Genomic DNA, 19734 nt, shown 5'->3' on the forward strand with positions numbered 1-19734 from the left:
ACCGGGGCCGGAGTCTTCACTGGCAGGAACGAGCGAAATAGTCCTTTGACGAACTCCTTGACCAAACGATACAACCATAAGGGTTCAGGAGATGTGGTGTAGAGGGAGATAGCCGCCAGATGAACTTTGATGGAAGCATGGGCCAGTCCTGCCTTGGCCAACGACAACAAATACGGACACACCTGCGGAGCAGTGACTCGTAAAGGGTCGCTCTTCTGAATACAGCAGCAAACGGCAAACCTCTTCCACTTGTGCCCGTAGCATTCGAGAGCTGAACGAAGCCCTGGCCTCGGCGAGCACCTCCTTACAATCCGCTGTAAGATCGTACCTCCAAACTTGTGCTGCTGGAGCCAGGCCTTCAGGTTCAGCGCTCCTGGGTCGTGGTGCAGAATTGTGCCTCCTTCCCTGGCGAGAAGATCTGCGACCGCCGGAAGCTTGACTGGAGGGGACATGGGCACGTCCAGGAGGTCTGGGTACCATATCCGTCTTGGCCATGCTGGTGCAACAAGGATCATCCTGCACTGGGACGGCCTGAGTTGATAGACTAGGCGAAGAAGCAATGGGAACGCATACAGGAACAGGCCGTCCCAGGTGAGGGAACGCGTCCCCCCCGCACTCCCCCCACAATGCTCCCCGGCTGGGGAAACCTGCTGGTGAACCTCCAGCACTTGGTGTTCGTTGCAGTCACAAACATCTGGGGATTTCCCCCATTTGTGGAACAGGAGATCCACTTGGTCCTGCCGAAGTTATCACTCGTGGCACGAGCGCAGCTCCCTGCTGAGAATTGGCGCTTTTCACACCTGCCAGATGAAATGGGAAGAGAACATCCCCTGGGCTACGGCCCAGCGCCAAAGGTCCTGCGCCTCTTTGGCGAGTGGCAGGGATCCAGTTCCCCCCCGCTTCCGGATGTATAACATTATGGTGGTTTCATCCGTAAAGACCCATACCACCTTGCCCTTGAGGGACCGAAGGAATGACTAGGGCCCAAAATACAGCCCGCAGCTCCAGAGCATTGATATGCAATGTCTTCTCCTCTGGTAGCCACAGGCCTCTTGCATGAAGACTTGCGGTGTGCGCTCCCCATCCTTCCAGAGAGGCGTCTTTTGTGACCATCTGATGAGATGGGGTCCTGAAATCTGCATACTCCCCACCACCGTTATCAATCGGCAAACTCTTGTCGAGCTTGATTGTGTCCTCTATGCTTCCAGACACTGGGTGTCGAGGAAATCCTGCAGTGGACGCATCCATAGCCTGCACAGTCAAAGTACATGCATGACAACATGCCGTATAGGGGCTTCGTGGACCTCAACCATGCGATCTTCAGGGGCAACAGCTGTTGCACCTCGACCAGCATGGCAGCATGGCCCCCATCCTCAGACGGAGACACTAGGCACGACACTTGAGTCGAGCTCCCAGAAATTAACGTCCTGCGATTGAGTCAAGCAGGCCTTTGCATAGTTGGAGAACCCCAGATACGTCAGGAATTGTACGTCCTCGCCATGTGCTTGACGGCGATGTCCTTGGAGCCCACCCAGATGAGCCAGTCCAGGTAAGGTTACACGTGGATCCCTCCTAGCTGTAGTGGCGCCGCCACCACTGCCAGACAGTTCAACACTCGCAGCGCCGACTTCAATCCAAAGGTAAGGGCCTTGAACTGGTAATGTTGCCCTTTAACTTCGAAGTGTAGGTACTTGCGGTGCACCTTGTGTATGGCGAAGTTGACAATAGGCATCTTCCTAGTCCAGCGACAATAAAAAAATCCCCTCTTCCAGCTGTCCTAGCACGTGCTGAAGTCACCATCCAGAATTTATGGGACTTGAACTTATTCAGATGGAATTCCAGAATGGGCCTTCAATCGCCGGTCTTCTTTCGGACAAGGAAGTAACGAGAGTACTCTAGCGCTGGAGCCTCCTTGGGACAAGCACGAGCTCCCTTTTTTAGCACTGACCCATACCTCCAGCAGCAGCTGAGGGACGAGATTTTCCTGATGGGCCACCCAATGGTCAGTGGAGATGGTCATCCACATACTGACAAAGTTCGCCAGCCAGCCTCCCACCGGGGTGCACGGGTGGAGGCCCAACAGCACAGCAGGTTCAATCTCGTTTTTATGGCCAAGCACCCCCTTGACGACCACCTCCAGACATAAAGCGGCCCCAGTAGGTCTCCTGTGCCAACAAGCGGGAGGGTTGACGGCAAGACGAAGCACCTCCTCCGAATCCTTTAGAAGAACTTTGGGATTTTCCTCCCGAAGTCCAAAAGGACGGCTGTCGTTGCTGAAGCATGCCCAAGACACTAGCTGTCTGTCCACTTTGAAGGCCTGGAGAGACTCGCCCACAGTCATTCCAAACAAATTGTCCCCATCGAAGGGCGTGTCCAACACTCAACTGACCATCCTGTGTAGGTGAATCGTGCAGGAGGTGCAGCTGCTGCAGCGAAGTTAGAACGAGTGAGGCTGCTCCAGCAGCAATGACGTTGGCGCGGGCATCAGCGCAGCTTCCTGAGGGTAGCAGGAGGATGAGAGATGGGCTCCTGCCCTCTCTGGCCAACAGGATCAAGTACATAGGTTCGTATACATGTTAATGAGGTCTTCACGCTCAATTCTAACAAACCTCATGATTGCAATTTCAAGTTTACAGTTTCCAATTTCAGAGCTTGGGCCTCATGGGGTTAACGGCGTTTGATTCAGCATAGTATCTACAACACAGCGTTACACCCAAATTCCTCTCAGTAGGGTCACAACCACGCTAAATTGCTTTACATCTATTCCCAGGGTACAGTTTTGATGCCGCCATTTGCATTTCAAGTTATTTCCTCTGAGGGGACACAAACTGAATTTCCTTGATTAACTTGTTGGCGATCACAAATAACTTGCATCTGGCCACCACAATTTTTAAAGCCACTGTTGTGCCTTGCAGCATGCCCCGCCAGAGGCAATCAAGATTGACTACCCAAGCATTTATAAAAATACAAAAAAAAATAGTCTATACCACTTGATTCGGGAGCTACAGTCTTATTGCGAGTATCTCACTGGTTGGCAGGACATTACAGCTGAACCTCATGTAGCCATGCCAGTTTATTTGGTAAGATTCTGGCAGGCCCAGCATCTGATAATGGGATAGTAACTTGTAACATAATTTGGTATTCCCACCCTTTCGTGGTTTCCGCCCAATCAGATTACTGTAGAAAGTTTTACGCGAGTGGGATTATTAATGAGCGTTTGTCCAAGCCTAATTTTCAAGTGTACGCATACAGGTCGTCTAAGATTACCAAGAGTGGGGCTTATGGGTTCCCGTTTTAGGCCATTACCCATCTGTTTCTAGAAAGGTGTTCCCTATATTTAGGAGCATCTTTCTAAACGGGGCGAGTAGACATTCCACAATACTGGTCAGTGATTGAAAACTGAACTCATACACATTTCCAAATTAGTGATTCCATCTTGTGTAGGTCCTCCATCATCCATCCATCCATCATCCATCCAAGAAGGAGATCAGTCATATTTTTGGAATGACCTTTGAGCTATAACAGCATATGGCAGGACTGAGGGAGTAGTTTCCAAATTAGTGGTCCACCTTATCAGACACTGAATGCACACCTCCTCTGACAAATAATGACGATACTGAAGTGGTTGTTAAATATGGGGGAAGCCCAAATATTTAACCATTGGTCTAATGGCAAGCCTTTCATGGTTTAAAAACCATGCACACCCAACCAGGGTCTTCCTATTGCTCAATCTCATAATGCCTTTTTTGGAGTTTATCCTTAAAACCATTTGATGTGGTATATTCAGTGAAAGGCATGTGGTCAATGAGAAGGAAATAGTCGGTATAGACCCACCATGACAATTTCAGACCTACATACAATGGGCGGGACAAAGGAGGCATGGTTTTTCCTTGAATCGGATACGTAATAAGTGCCGGGGCAGTTTGAGGTTTTTATAGGATAAGATAGTTGGCTCTCCATATTCAATTGAACTCATCTGAGAGTATTCATGTAAATGAGAATTAATAACATTTCTCCCAGCATAACCAAGGTGTTCTTTTGTCCACAGCCCAGATCAACTAAATCAAAGGCCATGGAGATTGCTGCCATATAAATGGGCGTCATCTCTCGCTTCAATGCCTTTTCCTGAAGTAAGGTCACCAGTAAACGACCTGGATCCAGCCCAACCCCCTTTCTAAACCGAATTGCTGCAGTGACAGGAATTTCTGGATGACTACCTTTGCAGAATAAGTCCTGCAAAGATTTGGGAGTTTGCGTCCAATATAGCAGTCAGGCGATGGGTCTCATTCCCCCCCTCCCCTAGTTTAAATATCAGAACATATGAAAAATGCCAAAAGGCAAGTATGTACCTTGGGTACATATCCGCAAACAGTATGAATAAGCTCTTCATCCACAATCCGGGGGTTACCCTTTAAAAGTGCATTTGAGAGACGATTTGGCCCAGATGCTCGAGGAGCTAGCTTTTTGAAATTGAAGAATTAGGTCTGTACAGAAAAATCAACGGACCATGCATGCTGTTTTATGGAGGTCCAGTCCATCTCACTAGCAACAGGCAAAAAAGGGTAGAGTAACAGGCAAAAAAGGGTAGAGTAACCCCCATACTTCTGGTATGGATATTGGTTGGGCATTACTTTGCACCGAGTCCATCCTATTTACCAATAACCAGACTTTATCGAGGCATCTTTTAATGTTTCCAGGATAGATTCACTTTCATTTGTAATCTAGATGCTCGATAGCATTTAAGCCAATTTTGCTTCCGTTTTACTCCTTTCCACACCTGCCTCGGACCCCCCCCACTTCCCTCCGGATGGTGAGAGCTGACTTTAAGTCATACCTTTGTTAGATGTTTACTTTGCCTTACAAGGTTGTCAAAGATGCGCTTGTGGCTACTCCCGTTTATATTTCTTTTCACTTTTTTTTTTTTTAATCGATTTGCTGATGGGTAAAAAGTGACGGTATAATGTCAACAGCAGTTCTTGCAAATTCCTCTAAACCCTGCATTTAGTTTTGCACCATTACCCTTGTACCAGACTATTCTAGACTTCGAGTAGTTATATTAACTGACTTTTCCATTTCGGCGGCACTTTCAAACCAAGGTTACAGTCTATGGTCACTTTAAAGGTTTTTCTTCTAGTTTCCACAAATGTGTCAAATTCATAAAAAATTGATACAAACAATTGCGGACGAGGTACTCCCACTTGACATAACAGGGTCAGAGAAATTTTAATCTGTTCCATATATACCATTCCTATCATTCGCCAACAAAAGAACCACCATCATCGCCCTAGTCATATCCTGAGTAGACTACGCCAACAGCCTATAATTGGGCATGACTGAATGACAAAAAATAAAAAAGCATTCAAAACGCGGCTGCCAGACTACTTCTGAAACTACCCCAAAGAACACACCACACCAGTGCTGAAAACACTACATTGGCTACTAATAAAACAAATATAATTAACTATGTGCATCACGCACAGCAGTACACAACAAAGGCACAGAGTTCCTGAGAGACAAACTGTCTACATCAACCAACAAAACGCGCAGATCAAGCATGGACATCCGCCTGGAACCGAAACCTTACAACAAAAAGCTTGGCGGATCCTCCTCTCACCAAGCCCGGAAAACCTGGAACGACCTTCCAAATTACATACGTAACACAAGAAACTACCTGCTATTTAAGAAACTACTCAAAACCTGGCTCTTCACGTCATAACTGGAAAGACCAGCCACAGGGGCGCACACACACATAACTAAAACATCGATGAACGTAGAGACCCGGATCCACACCAAGCAATCAATGGAAAAAACCCTAAGCAATATATTCCACGACATACTAAACGACTAACCAGAAGACAGCCGCAATATGACCAAAGACCGCATACATAGCAAGAGAAAGACACTAGGACGAATCATCAAGGGGACCATGACCTTAAACTATAGCCATTCCCAACAGACCTAAGGACAACAGACAGAGGGAAATGAAGCACTGCACCCCGAGCCCCAACCCAGTGGGTGAGAAATGTTTCATCATCATTACACAACGTCCACCAAAACACAGCGGGAGCACAATGCCCAATCACACAAAACTACAACTAAACAGCCCCAAGGATGTTCATCCCACGGAAACCAAAGAAACAGAAAGAGTCATGACAGGAGGAATTGAACGACTGAATACACAGGCTCACCAAGACAGATGCACGAGGACGCCACATCAACACCACTCAGACCCTGAACCAGTCAAAACGTCAACCGACCAGTGTCACACTAGATAAGAGAATAGATATTACCAACCCAGTCCCACACACGAAGAAAAGGTTCAGACGCACCCATCAAGCCAAATACTCATGATACAGCTGGATCAGCACAGCACCAACAAAGCAAGTCGGCCCATGAGGAACCAGCAACAACCCAACCCACAGGGATACAACTAACAGAATCAGAAGTACCTGAATCAGAATACAGACCCCACTAATCCAACCCTCAATCTTCTGCATACAATTCACACAAAGCGCCACACCAATCTCTCCCAGCAATCGGCACGCACTTTACCACACCATCACCTAGAGCACTCGAGGTCTCGCCCGATCCGATACTAGCACCAAAGCCCAGCACTGTGTATACCGAGCTGAGGCTGCCAACAGCACACCACTTCTCCCACTCTTTCTCCCCTCCTCCCGACTAACCCTACCTGTCCTTCCTGTTTACAGATCCGCCAGAGCGCCTGGGGACCATTTATGTTGGCTACTGTGCGCTATAGAAGTACCTTTAACATGAGTAGAGGGCCCCCTTTTAGAAAGGTTCCCCAGAGGTATCCCTGAAGTGTTTTCCGTCTTTATCCCCAGGGTCCCTCCGTTATATGGCTCTTTACAGCTTCAGATACTACTGAAAGGAGGCCCCTTTATCTAGTTTCCGATCACGCACATGGAATCTGCGTAAGATTCCCCATGATCACAATCTGCAACCCAGTTTGTGTTCAAAGCGTCTATGATTACTGCATCAATTTTTTCTAAGGAACAAGTTCTCCAGCATGGGTCTGGCATGGATTCACATGCTCATGAATATTTCCTGTCAGGCTGGGATTTCTGAACAGTCTTTCTCCTAAAAACCAATCCCTGAGCTCTGGGTCATACTGCCCCCGCAGCCAATGACTGCCCCCTAACTAATCCCCTCTGGCAGCCATCTTCAAAGTTGGTAGTACGTAAAGTGGCAGTAGGACCAAGAGAAGAGCTGCAGAGGGGTAGGTGGGAGGGTTTGCATGTGAATCCATGCCAGACCCATGCATTCACATGCTCATGAAAAGAATACATAGCAGTACACGCACAACCACAGGTGGTGGCAAGGCTCAAAAGCAGCATCTTTAACCTCCTCACCAGGCTCACCTTCAAGCGAACAGGTTGTGCAGCACTGCTTGGCCAACTCTGGACTCCTCCCTGGAATCCCTGTCGACAGTAGAATCTCGTGAAGGTGTGCGTCCACGTAGCAGCCCTGCAGATGTCCAGCAGGGGCACACCAGACAGGAATGCCATAGCTGCAGCAATTGCTCTGGTGGCATGGGCTCTGACGGCCAGGGAACAGTCGGTTTGCCAACCGGTGACAGTGGGTGATACAGCAGAGAGCCACCTGGAAATGGAAGCCTTGGGCAGGGCCTTCCCATGGTTCACTGGGCCAAAGTTCACAAAACGCGAGGTCTCCCGGAAACTCTTCGTGCGGTCCACATAGAACTTCAGCGCTCTAGCCACATCCAGCAAGTGCAAAGTGATCTCGGCCGGCGAAGGAGTCAGAAAAAACACAGGCAACACCAAGGGCTTCTTTAGATGAGTCTGATGGCACCTTGGGCATGACGGAGGGGTGCGTCCGCAGCATCACCCTTGAGTCATGAAAAGTCAAATAAGGTGGTTTACAGGGCCTGAATCTCACACTCATAGTGCAGAGGTGATGGCCACAAGGAACGCAGTCTTCCACAACAAGAACTTCATTGTCTGCATAGGTTCGAATGGAGGGCCCATGAGCCTGTCAGCACCACATTCAGTTCCCATGCCAGGGCTGGAGCATTCACCAGCGGGAACGGACGGAACAGTCCTTTGACGAACTCCTAAACCAGGCGGTGTGACCAGAATGAGGACCGTCGCGGAGCTCTGTTGTAGCAGGAGATAACCGCCAGATGAACTTTGATGGAGGCATGGGCCAGTCCTGCTTTTGCCAACAAATACAGTAGTACCTGCAGAGCCATGGCTCGTAGAGGGTCAATCTTCCGTGCACGGCACCAAACGGTGAACCTCCTCCATTATCGTAGCATTTGATTAGACTATGCTCTGGCTACGGCAAGCACCTCCTTGCAGTGCGCTGTGATATCACAGCCCCCCCAACTCTAATGCTGCAGGAGCCAGGCCTTCAGGTTCAGCGATCCTGGGTTGTGGTGCTAAATTGCGTCTCCTTCCCTGGCGAGAAGATCTGCGACGACTGGAAGCTGGACTGGAGGGGACGGTGACATACTTAGAAGGTCCGGGTACCAGATCTGCCTGGGCCACACTGGTGCGATGAGGATCATCCTGCAGCGTGACCGTCTGAGTTGATAGAAGCAACTGAGGGAATGCATACAGAAACGGGCCGTCCCAGGGGAATGAGAATGTGTCCCCCATGCTCTGGCCTTTTTTAAACTTTTATTTGTTGACAGAGGCATATAGCATACACATACATCAGAGCAACCAGCGAGTTCAATGGTGTCCAGCCAAAGGACCGAAAAAAAAGGGTCGAATGTGTTTTATTTATATATTTAGTTTGATATGCATAAAGAAAATAGGGGGTTATGGGAAAAAAACCTTTTCGGTGCTTTTGGTTTTGAAAAAAAGGGCATTCAATCTTTGCGATCTTTTCACCTACAACCGAGTTCAATACATGCATAAATGAATAAAGTGGTAGAAAAAGTGATTTTACAGGTGAGGAGTAAGGCATCAGTGTATCATAATGCGTCAGCATATTAGAGGTCTGGGAGGAACCACCTACGGAGGAGGTCTTGTCAGGACATGAAGGTAACTGTTGAAAGCAGTCAAGTGTTTTTAGGGCAAGAGCGAGCTGGGCTCATACTAAGGTACTCCTCTTCACAATTATGAGACCAGGTGAGTAGGGTTAACCACTTCTGGAATGAGGGGGAGAAGAGCTCTTCCAGTTCTGTAGAACACACTTCTTGACCACTATGCAGCCCACATTCAGAAATGTGGCCATTCGTTTAGCCTCCTCAGCCTGCCACTCCGCAAACAAAACACCCATCGTGTCTGGGTCAATAACAGTATCACTAATTTCAGATAGTGTTTCCAGGATCTTGCCCCAGAATTCCACCAACCTCAGGCACTCCCAGAATGTGTAAATGATCGGCACCCTCCGTACCACAGCGAGGGCAGGGTTGCAGGGCAGTCCGAGCAAACGTGGAGATCCTGTGCGGGGTATAATACAGTCCATTTAACAATTTGTATTGTATGGTTCAGTAGTGAAAGTTGAGGGAGACTTATGGGGGAAAATGTGCTCACACACCAAGTGGTCAGTGTGGACGTCTAGCTTGGACGCCCATTCATCATGGGCCCTGGAGGGTCGGGTCAGGGCACCCATCAGCAAAAGCTTGTACGGTGAAGTGACCACCACACGGGCGCTGCCCAAGTTAGCAATGTTGGAAATCCCTGGGGAGTCCGGGGGTTTGTTAGGAAAACTAACAAGCAGCTCGGAAGGCGGCACGAAGTGTACAGAATTGCAGAAATTCCAATGCTGAACCTGAATGGCCCGGTCTCTATGTCTGTGGTGTTATAAACTGCCTATCCGGTTAGAAGTCTGTTAGAGCAAGGTACCCCAGGGCCTCCGAGTGTCGCGCCAGGGCTGTGTCATGTGTGGGTTCCAGCCCGGGAAATCTCTAGGCGGGGAGCCACTTGAAGTATGGCTGCTGTTCGGGACCAGCCTCGAATATTGTACCCCATGCATGCACAGTGGTTCCGACCAGGTCAATGGGCGAGTCCGGTACGTACTGCAGCTGTAGTATTAATGACATTACGTTAGTGTCTGCTGCCGCCAGAATTTCCAGCTTAACATGGGGCCACCAAGAAGCAAATTGCGCCGCGAGCCAGTACTGCAGCAGGTCAGGGGGCAGTAAACCCCCCCCCCGCCCCCCCCCTCTATCGTAGGGGAGTGCCATGTCAGACCACTTTTTGTGCACAGCACCAGAATGACATAAGAACTGTGCGCACAATTTGTGCAGTCTTGTAAAGTAGTTCTTCCCTGGCCAGACAGGCACATTACTGAATATGTACAACAGCTTGGGGAGCAGTACCATCTTGATAAGTGAGTCCCCCGGCAAGTGACAGTGGAAGGGAGCGCCATCGCGTCATTTTGGCCTCAGCCTACTGTGCCGTAGCCAGGTATTTCCCCCCCCCCTCCCCCCACCCATTACTTTGGTGAAGATTTGTGTCCAGATTCATTAGCGAGAGGGGCCTGTAGGATCCGCACTCATTGCTGGGTTTCAGTAGCACCGTTATGACGGCCTCGCGTAGTGTTGGAGGAAGGGTCGCTAGCCAGAGCGACTCATCCCATACTTCAAGTTGTTTGGGGGCCAGTATGGCTACGTTTTCCTGGTAGAATTCTGCTGTGCTCCCATCGGGGCCCGGCGCCTTACCCTTAGGGAGACTGGATATAGCCTCGACTATTTCGTCTAGTAGGATTGGGGAAATCTAGTTGTCTCTGGCTGCGGGTGAGATACACATCGTGGTTATCTGCTCCAGGAGATCCCCTCATATGGGGTTCACTATGTTCGGGGGGGTTGGGAGTATCGGTTCGTGTAGAAGTCTGTAAAGACTTCCAAGATCTGCTGGTCGGACCACTGTACTGCACCCCGGGCATCCGAGTCTGGCCCCACTCTCCCCTAGTCAGAGCAGCCAGTGTTTTGCCGGGTCCATCACCCTCGCCATACTTCCACGTGGCTTGTGGACGGCTAAAGTATTGGACTTCCCTAGTGGCATGTTCATTGCGGCAGCAGGGTCAACTGATGTTGGATGTGCCCACTCATAGTCTGGCTTCGGAGCGGCCGAGGGCTGCTCTTATTGTCTTGAGCACTGCCTCCCTAGATATGGACATTCCCCTGAAAAAGGCTTTGAAGGCGTCCCATCGGACTCCCATGGTAGTGGACTGGGGTGTGTTATGCTCAAAGTAGGACTGGATGTCAGTAAGGATGTCTGCCTTAAACACAATATCCTGCAGGGCAGCAGACTTGAATCGCCATGTGTTAATGGTAGGGGTAGGTACTTCCAGTTCCAGGGATAGCATGATTGGGGCATGGTCCGACAGATTTCGAGCAAGTATTTTTGTGTTTCCACCACCCTGCCCAGCATTCTGCTTGACAATAGCAATATGTCAATTCTGGAGGAACTATCATGCACTGAGGAGTAGTGGGTATATTCCGTTTGCGCGGAAGTAGTGTCCTCCATACATCTCGGATGTTGAGCGTTGCATGGCTTTTCCCTGTTTCAACTGGGTTGATGTCCCCTTCCTTAGTTATTTTACAATTACTCAATGGGTATGGGGCAAGGTGTTTGGGGCCTTTGTCCTTCTCCACTTACTTGGAGAATTAATAAACCCCTCCCCCACTCTGGTTTGTTTGGCTCTACCTGCAGCAGGTTTTATTTTCTATATGTCCACTTTTTCTCGCTCCCCTCCCCCCCCCCCCCCAAGCCTTCTGTTTTAGCTCTTCTGCTAGTGTTGGTATAGAGGGCTTTCCTTCTTTCCCAAAAAAGGTACATTTTAGATTTTCATTTTTCTCCCTATTACGTGGTGAGGATCGAACCCTTCGTCCCTCTTTGAGAACAGGTGATGATCTTGCTTATGTCTCGCCCCTCCTTAACCAACAACTCCAAAAAAGATACTGTGCCCGATTATTGGCTTGGCTCCCATATTTTCCAAGTCATGCAGGGCAGTATCAGTGCTTGTTGATTTGCAAACAAGCTCACTTTTTTAAAAAGTATTGGGCACTCTGCTGAGGACAGTCGCTTATGCCGTACTTTCTCGCAGGAGTGCAGTATGGACCTGCAGCTCTTAATGAAAGCAATCATCCTTGTGCCCCCTTCACCTGACTTCCCCGGCCAGTGTGTCAACGTGAAGGACTCCTCCCACTCCTCACCCAGTCCCTGAAGATATTGGGACAGGGCGAGGGAGATCTGGCAGAAAGACCGGTGGCGAGTCCAAAGAGGAACCACTGAGCACACCCCACCTTCGTCGACATGTTCCCGTGATAGTTTACTATCCACCTCCCTAGGTCCCTCCGCTGGTGTACCTTACTCGTTAAAGAGTGGAGAAAGCTCAGTTAGTCCAAGTAGAGGCGAGTTAAACGGCACTGGAAGGCGGAGGAGGGGGACAGGGGGTAGCCAGGGCCATCCTGTTTTTTACCAGCGTGAAAATGAGGGGTGCAGATATGCACCCCCATCAGAGTTTGTTTACAGGTTCCAGAGCACATTTTGTATAAATAGTTCAATTGTACCCAGAGTTGGTAACCAAGCGAGCAAACAAGCTTTCTGCCAAGTTACCTTTAATACGTAGGAGTTTTAGTTGCCTGTGGACAGGCACTCCCATTGGCGCCTGCGCACAGCCAGCCGTTTGAAGTGGAAAGGAATAGGGTAGTGGCTTCTCGCAACAGTGATAATTCGAAGACCAGATATATTGGTCACACAAAGCTTTTTCTTCAGCATCAGACATCCATACAGGGTCCTCCCAGGAGAACAGGCACTCTGAGCACTCTTAGAGGCATGCAGAAGCCAACCCCCCCCCCAAACCCCCAGGTGATGGACAGCTCAAGAGTGTGTGAATGACTAGGATCCAGCATAAAGGCAAGGATTTTGGGACTACAGTCCACCACTGGAACAAGGAATCCAAAGCAGAAGATGAGCAGAGAAGCCAGAAGCACCTTCAAGGATTGCAAAAGCTTTGGTAAAGCCTTGCAGCTATGCCATCATTTTCACATCAACAAGGAAGACGTGCCAAGGCAGACTTCCTCCCTTAGGCTGGTGGGACTAATAGCCTCAAGACCTTCGTTTCCTGAGCTGTAGGACCCAAACAGCGTGCATCTTCTTCCGAAAGATCAAATCAGGCTGAAACTCGCAGGCATCTATGTGGACCTCCAGAGGCAAGAATAAGAGTCCCCCCACCTGTGCTCAGGACAGTCACTGAGGAGAATCCGACCGGAGATTAGTTTCTTCTTGGCTCTAACAAAAAGGCACCAAAAAAGTGCTGCTGAAGTGAGAGGAACCCATTGCTGCAGACCAACCCCCTTCTACCAAGTGCTGACACAGAAGGCTGAAGACCACAACCAAGGAGCAGAATCAGGGTCTGCAACATTACACCTATAAGGAAGCCAGCTACAGTTTCTTCTTCACTTTCAAGTTAATGTGGGGTTTGGGTTGCAATTAGCTCATGCCATTTTATGTGCTTCCTGCCTTGAGAAGTGCCATCTTCAAGTAAGAGTTGACCTCAGCTCCTTTGTGCAGGCCTTCGTAATTGTGCCCCCCACCCCCCAGTAAGGTCCCCTTGAGCGCCTGTGTCTCTTAAAGAAACAGACTGGTTCTCCTTTGAAGATCAGCGTCAGAACTGAAACTGCCCGACTTTGGCTGTCCTGGTTTCCCAAAAGGCCCATGAGATCCTATTGGCTTTGGCAATGCTGGTTCCTACATAGGTTTTAAATTGGTGAACCATTCTTGCTAGGAAACGGTCCTATATCCCCTAATGAGTATAACAATATAACCAGCTGCTAAAGCGTGTTCTGCTTAACTCAGAAACTTCGCTCCCAGCTCAAGGTGATAAGGGCCATGTAAAGCTTGGAAAAAGTTACTCGCCTGCATTATTGTTTCTTATATTATAAGACATGTAATGTTAGTGCCTGCATTTTAGATTTGCTAGTATACCTGTGTCTCCATAATTATACCTCTAACTGATTTCATTGTACTGCTCTACAGCTCACAACTCCCTCCCAAGAGGAGCCTGGCTGCTCAGCCGCTCTACCGACTTGTGTAGTACATGCCTATATTAAGATGTGGGTCCCTAATACCAAGAGATAAGTCTTCCAAAGTCCCATACCAGTTGGACTTTGGAAAACTAAACTAGGGCGGCCACCTGAAATCTGTCCAGCAGGTCACATTTTAGAAATCTCTCTCGAACAGCAGCTACCATACATTGCAAAGTAGGAATGGAGTTGAAATTATCCCAGAAACTTGATCACGCATATGGACGAGCACAGAAATCTTCAGTATGGAAGTCCACTGGGGATTGCACATATTAGATTGCGTCACAGACTGCCATTTGAACAAAATCCTTCCCAAGTAAGTCTCATGGTACGGATAATGTTCTAGGGAAACTGACATTTGAGCATCTGTCGAGGGGTCCTGAATTTCACAGATTAATGTTAGTAGGATGCAGAATTCCTGTTAAAGACACTAGTTTAAAAGGTTATTGCCAGCATAAACACATACCCCCTTTAAAGGCACTTTGAAAGCTATGAATCGAGTTCCCTCCATGCGAGTACCAACTGCTTGTAGTCCCCGCCATCTGTAAAGAAGAAAAAAAAAGTTAAACTGCAAGCCAACATATCCTTTTACAATTAATATTAAGTCAATCACAAATAAACAGTACCTCAAATAGTTTCCCTGCATTTTTTGGGCAACTGGCACAGGGACAACATTTTGTCAGCCAGCTTATAAGATCTATGCATCCTTTTACACACATTTGTTCAGCTGCTGAATTTGGGTATTCTCTAGATCCCAAAGCAAGTCCCAAACACACTTCCAGAAAAAACATCTCACTAGATACCCTCTTCAAATCTTTGCTATTCAAAAACTGATCCGCCATCTTCTAATCCTGATGCACCAAAATATGAAGAGGGTCATCAGATATTGCATACCTGTAATATTCATGGATGCTTGTATCCGCTTAGATAACATGCTTTGCATAAGCCGACATCTAGTGGTAGGTGCAAAGTATTGCACGACTCGAATTGGGTTGTCAAGATGGCATGTCTAATACTATTGTAATAAAAAAGCAAGCCCAGTGCAGTATGAAGGAACGCACTTAGCTGAGAGAGTGGCACTCGGAGGAGGGGCCCAATTGCATATCTGCAAAATTAAAAGCTTAATAAAACGAATCCTGGAGCACATGCAAGTATAATAACCTAGTTGAATAAAGAGCAGGAAAAAAAAAAAAGCCCCAAAAGCCTGCTTGGTTTTAAACGGGTGAGCATTTTCCTCAAAGGCCACTGCAGACGGCTCATAGCACAAGAGCATGCGAGTCCTGGTTTGCCGGTAAAAGGAGTAGATGACCATTTTATGAATAAAAAAATGGTTTTTAAATGTGATTTTTTTAGTGAAGCCGGAAAGACCCACAACTGTTTCAAATCGCCCGCAGACCATTTTCCCTGGGAAGCGTTTTAGAATGTGCCCAATATGCAATTTAAAAGTATGTCCATGGGTGGAGGCCCTGATGGTGTCGTGATGGGTAGCCATTCAATTGAATGGCTGAAGCAACCAGGGCAGAAGGGAGTAGTTTCTTACCTGTAACTCCATTTCTCCAGCGTTGGTATCTTTCATGGATTCACATGCTTAGAATATTCCCAGTCTGACGACGGGGAATATTCTAAGCATGTGAATCCATGAAAGATCCAATGCTGGAGAATAATTCTGCTGGTCATCTCAAATGTTGTAAATCATAATTTTGATTTGTGGGTGGATTATGAAGTCACATTATTGCAATTGAGGGCGGTGTGGGAAGGTTCATGAACCCAATGATCAAGCGTAATGTACAGTTTTACACAAGTTCAAAGTGCAAGAACCAAGCATTTGTATGGGAGATTTTTTTATATGTCACAATTGCAGAATGCCAATTCTTTTACCATCTATAAGCGATTTCACGTTAAGGGCAAATCCCAGCAGCATCTGGGGCCCCGAATAAAATGGCATTACTTCTTGAAACGACTTGCACTCCTTTTTGACTATTGTAAAAAATATTTGAGTGCTACAAGGAGACCCCAACCATCCCTAGTGTGATGTGTTCTCTACCCATGGTCCTGCACACATCAAGGATGGTTTTATTTCTGACATGAAGCATGAAGTCAGAGTAGAGGGGTGCAAGAGAACTATGTACCTTCAATTCACTCCAAAGAGGGGAGGAAGGGTTGACGTATGTGAACGCATCAGAGGTCTTCCGAGGCTAGTAGATCTGCTTCTAACACTTTGCAAGGACCAACAGGAGGGTGGTTATTACACCACCTGACCTTGGGAATCAGCTTGTTTGTATATCTACACAATAGTGCAGTATGAAAGGGTGCACTGAGCTCCATGTTGCTGCTTTACAAAATGCCTCTAGGGGAACATTTGTGATGAATGCTGAAGTTGCACTGTATCCAGAGTTGCGTGTGCTTTGGGTGTAAATGGAAGCAGTTTAACACCTTAACTGCCAAGACCTTTTTTGGGGATTTCGTGTGATGCCATTCAATCCCTTGTAACTGTTACATGAGATATCTCGGCCAAACATGGCCCCTTTTCTTCCCACATGTAGGCAGTCATAACGCCACCAAGGAATCTGTTTGCTTAAGGGAGGGGGGGGGGGGGGGGGGGGGGGTGGAGGGGCGAGAAAATAACCAGAAGGAGAAGGTTGGGGCATTGGGGGGCGGGGGAGGGATGGCGTTTCAGAAAATGCCAATAAAGTGTACATAGAAGTGTGTGGTTTTTTTCCTTTTAAGAGCTAGGCACAAAATGATTTGCTGTGCCGAATTCGCCATTTTCCAGGCTTTCAAGAACAGGTTGAGTGATAAAAAATAAAACAACATTTGATCGGTTACTAGCCGTTTTGTGAAAATTAGCCAATTTTGACCCCCGCCACCCCAATAGGACATGCGTGGACGGGCATGGAAGAGCAGGGTAGGAAAGCCGAATGGGAAGAAAAAAAAAAAGCATACATTTCTGAAAAGTACAATGGCTTCTGTGAATGTTGAAAAAATGCAATGCCCCGCTACATTCCTGACTCTTCCAGTACCACAAACCAAACACCATGAGCCATGTTACACAGGCTTTCTATGCTTACATCCTGAACAGACGTACTTGCACGTGTAAAGAAAAACACATGTGGTGAGGAATGGCATACATTTTTGGACAGAGCACAGGCAGACCTTTTGAAAGCTAAGTGACTTGTGCAGGTAACGGAAGTGTATAGTTCCTAAAGCAGCGACTAAATCTAGGTCACATTTGGGAAACGATAAGGTGGTGTGCCAAAGTGCAGCAGCAAATGTTCGAACACCACTACAAATGTCCTACCTTCACATGTTCCCACAGGTGCCGATGAAAACGGTACCTCATGTGTGGGTGCACCTACCTGGGTGCAAAGGGAGAAGGCTAAACCACTGGTAACCCCCCCCCCCCCCCCCCCCCCCAACTCATCTCATGTACCCCTTCCTAGGGGCAGAAATCTGCCCCCAGGGAAGGCTACATGAGCCGCCCCACTCCACTTGGGGGACCCCCCCCTTCATAAAACAATCCCCATGGCCTCCCCACCCAAATCTAGTTTTATTGATGGCCACCATCTGCCCCCAGAGGTGGCCAATGTGTGGCCCCATGTTTGGGGGCCAGGGCACACATAGTAAGCAGCCCACCCACTTGACAGATCCATGGTGGTCTAGTGTCATTGCTAGGCACAGATCGAGCGCTCTAGCCGTGCCCAGCGACGCAAAAAAACAAAATCATTGAAAGGGGAAGAGTCTCCCCTTCCCAACAACACCTCCCTCAATCTGACCGCCACAATAATACCGCAGATTGAGGTAGAAAAATAAGTAAACTTACCTTCTGTTTTCACTGCAGTGAAAAATTACTGTTTCACGTCAGCATGCATTACGGGTGCTGATGTGAAACTGAAGGAAATCCAACCTCTGGGCCGCGAGGAGGAACCTCCTCACATGGCCCGGGGGTTGGATTTTAGTTCTGTGTCGCACAAAGCTACACCTGCAGCAAGTGGTATGAAGAATTGCTCATTATTTAGATAGTATCACCACTCACCTGATAAGCATATGGAGGGCTCTTTCTCCAGAGGATTTCCAAAGAAAGCTGGCAGTTTTGATGTGACATTTTGAAATACATTTAGGAGAAAGAAAAAAAAGTGCTGTTCTTAAAACACCTGTATTCTTGTGTATGGTGACAAAGGGTCAGACTGAAAAGAGTGTGTAGTTAACCAACTGCGTATGAAGTAATGGAAACGAGAAACAGTCTTGTAGCTTGATCTGCTTGAAGCTTGCTTTATGCAGCTAGGACTAAATTCTATTAACCCCTTCCAGTGGGGGGGGCTTTCACAAGTGAACGGTCCACCAAGAAGCCTTGCTTAGAGAGGTAGTGTAAACAGAACTGCCAGATGTACTTTAAGCAAATTGACACTAGACACGAGTTTAGCAAGTGTAGCAGGTAGTGTACAATATGGAAAGATGAGCAATAATGAGAATATTACACATCCGACATTACAAACTGCTTCCATTTATTGAAATGGCAAGGTCTTGGAAAACTAGGACCTCAGGAGCCATGCTAAGGAGTGTGAGGATGTGGATGGCACATTGTCCATGGATGTAGCAACAGCATGTTGCAAGGGCTTGGTAGTTTGACTGGTGGGCAGACTAACATGTTGAATAGCTGCAAGAACCAGGTCTTGGAGCTTTTGGGATCATGGAGAGATCTGGTGCAGTGTGTGGATTATTTTGTGCATAAAAAAGCAGTGGGCAGGGAGAGCGCACGCACATTTCCGTGACCAATTCATCTACAGTGCGTTCCCCTTGAACCGTCAGGTGAAACCTGGATACATAATCGCGGCATTTTGCATCCTTGTGTTGCCAAGTAATCCATGTCTGGATGACCCCACTGTTGGAAAACTACTGCCACTGTTTTGAAAAGCTCAGCATAGCACATCTGCCAGACAGACCACAGACCAATCTGTGCAAGTTTTGACAGTGGGCATACCGCCCTGTTATGCATGGCGGCTGTGCATTCTGTGAGGAATAGGACCGTGTCCAATAGCTGGTTTTGAAAGGCTTGCAGAAAATTGAAATGTTTCTTGGTTAGAGCCTGTTCACGTGCCGTGCACCATTTGGTGTCGATGAGCTCCCCACTGTGAAAGGGAAGAGTCTTGTTACAGTGGCCTCTATGGCAGGGTTGAGAAAGGGTTTACCCCTTAACAGGTTACCTTTTGTCCACCACTGCAGTGACTAACACAGCTCTGTTAGGAAAGATTCCCCTTTACTGCGCCTTTCCTTCCATTTCTATGGACCTTTTACTTTTGTATCAGACCTGTTTTTTGACACTGCAGTGAAGCCTTAAGCATAAAAATACTTATATGGACTAATGCCCGGAAAGCAGAGGATTTTGGCGGCCTACTGTGAGTTTGCTGCCAGGATGTTGGCTGGGACTGTCTGGTCCCAATCCACGAACTGGTGCCAGTGTGTCCGAGTGGTATGCACGAGTTTCCCCAAGGGCGGTAAATCTAACCTCAGACCTGCCAAGTATGGACCAAAACCAAGCTAAGGGCAGCTAGCAGTGAATTCACTTACCAGTTGCCCTTTGTTCATGCAAACACATTGTTATTTTTGTCTGCTCTTCAGTATTTGCTTCCTAAAGCCCCCCCGAAAGGAACAGCTTTGTTTGTTGTAGCAGACCCTTTGTTCGTTGTAGCAGAACCTCCTAACTCTTGGAG

At 47.9% G+C, this 19734-nt stretch overlaps 1 protein-coding gene across 2 annotated transcripts in view; it reads right to left on the reverse strand.

Moving 5' to 3' along the window:
• The window catches only part of LOC138472955 (uncharacterized), a 202651-nt gene that overhangs the window by 138160 nt on the left and 44757 nt on the right, over nucleotides 1-19734 (reverse strand). For both annotated transcript variants that reach the window (XM_069611380.1, XM_069611381.1), the window contains one exon: nucleotides 14493-14568. In XM_069611380.1, coding sequence (XP_069467481.1) covers nucleotides 14493-14568 — 76 coding nt within the window. The remainder of the gene's footprint in view (nucleotides 1-14492; nucleotides 14569-19734) is intronic.

This window comes from Ambystoma mexicanum, chromosome 8 (assembly GCF_040938575.1).
Source record: "Ambystoma mexicanum isolate Mex_15411 chromosome 8, UKY_AmexF1_1, whole genome shotgun sequence".
Classification (NCBI taxonomy): Eukaryota; Metazoa; Chordata; class Amphibia; order Caudata; family Ambystomatidae; genus Ambystoma; species Ambystoma mexicanum.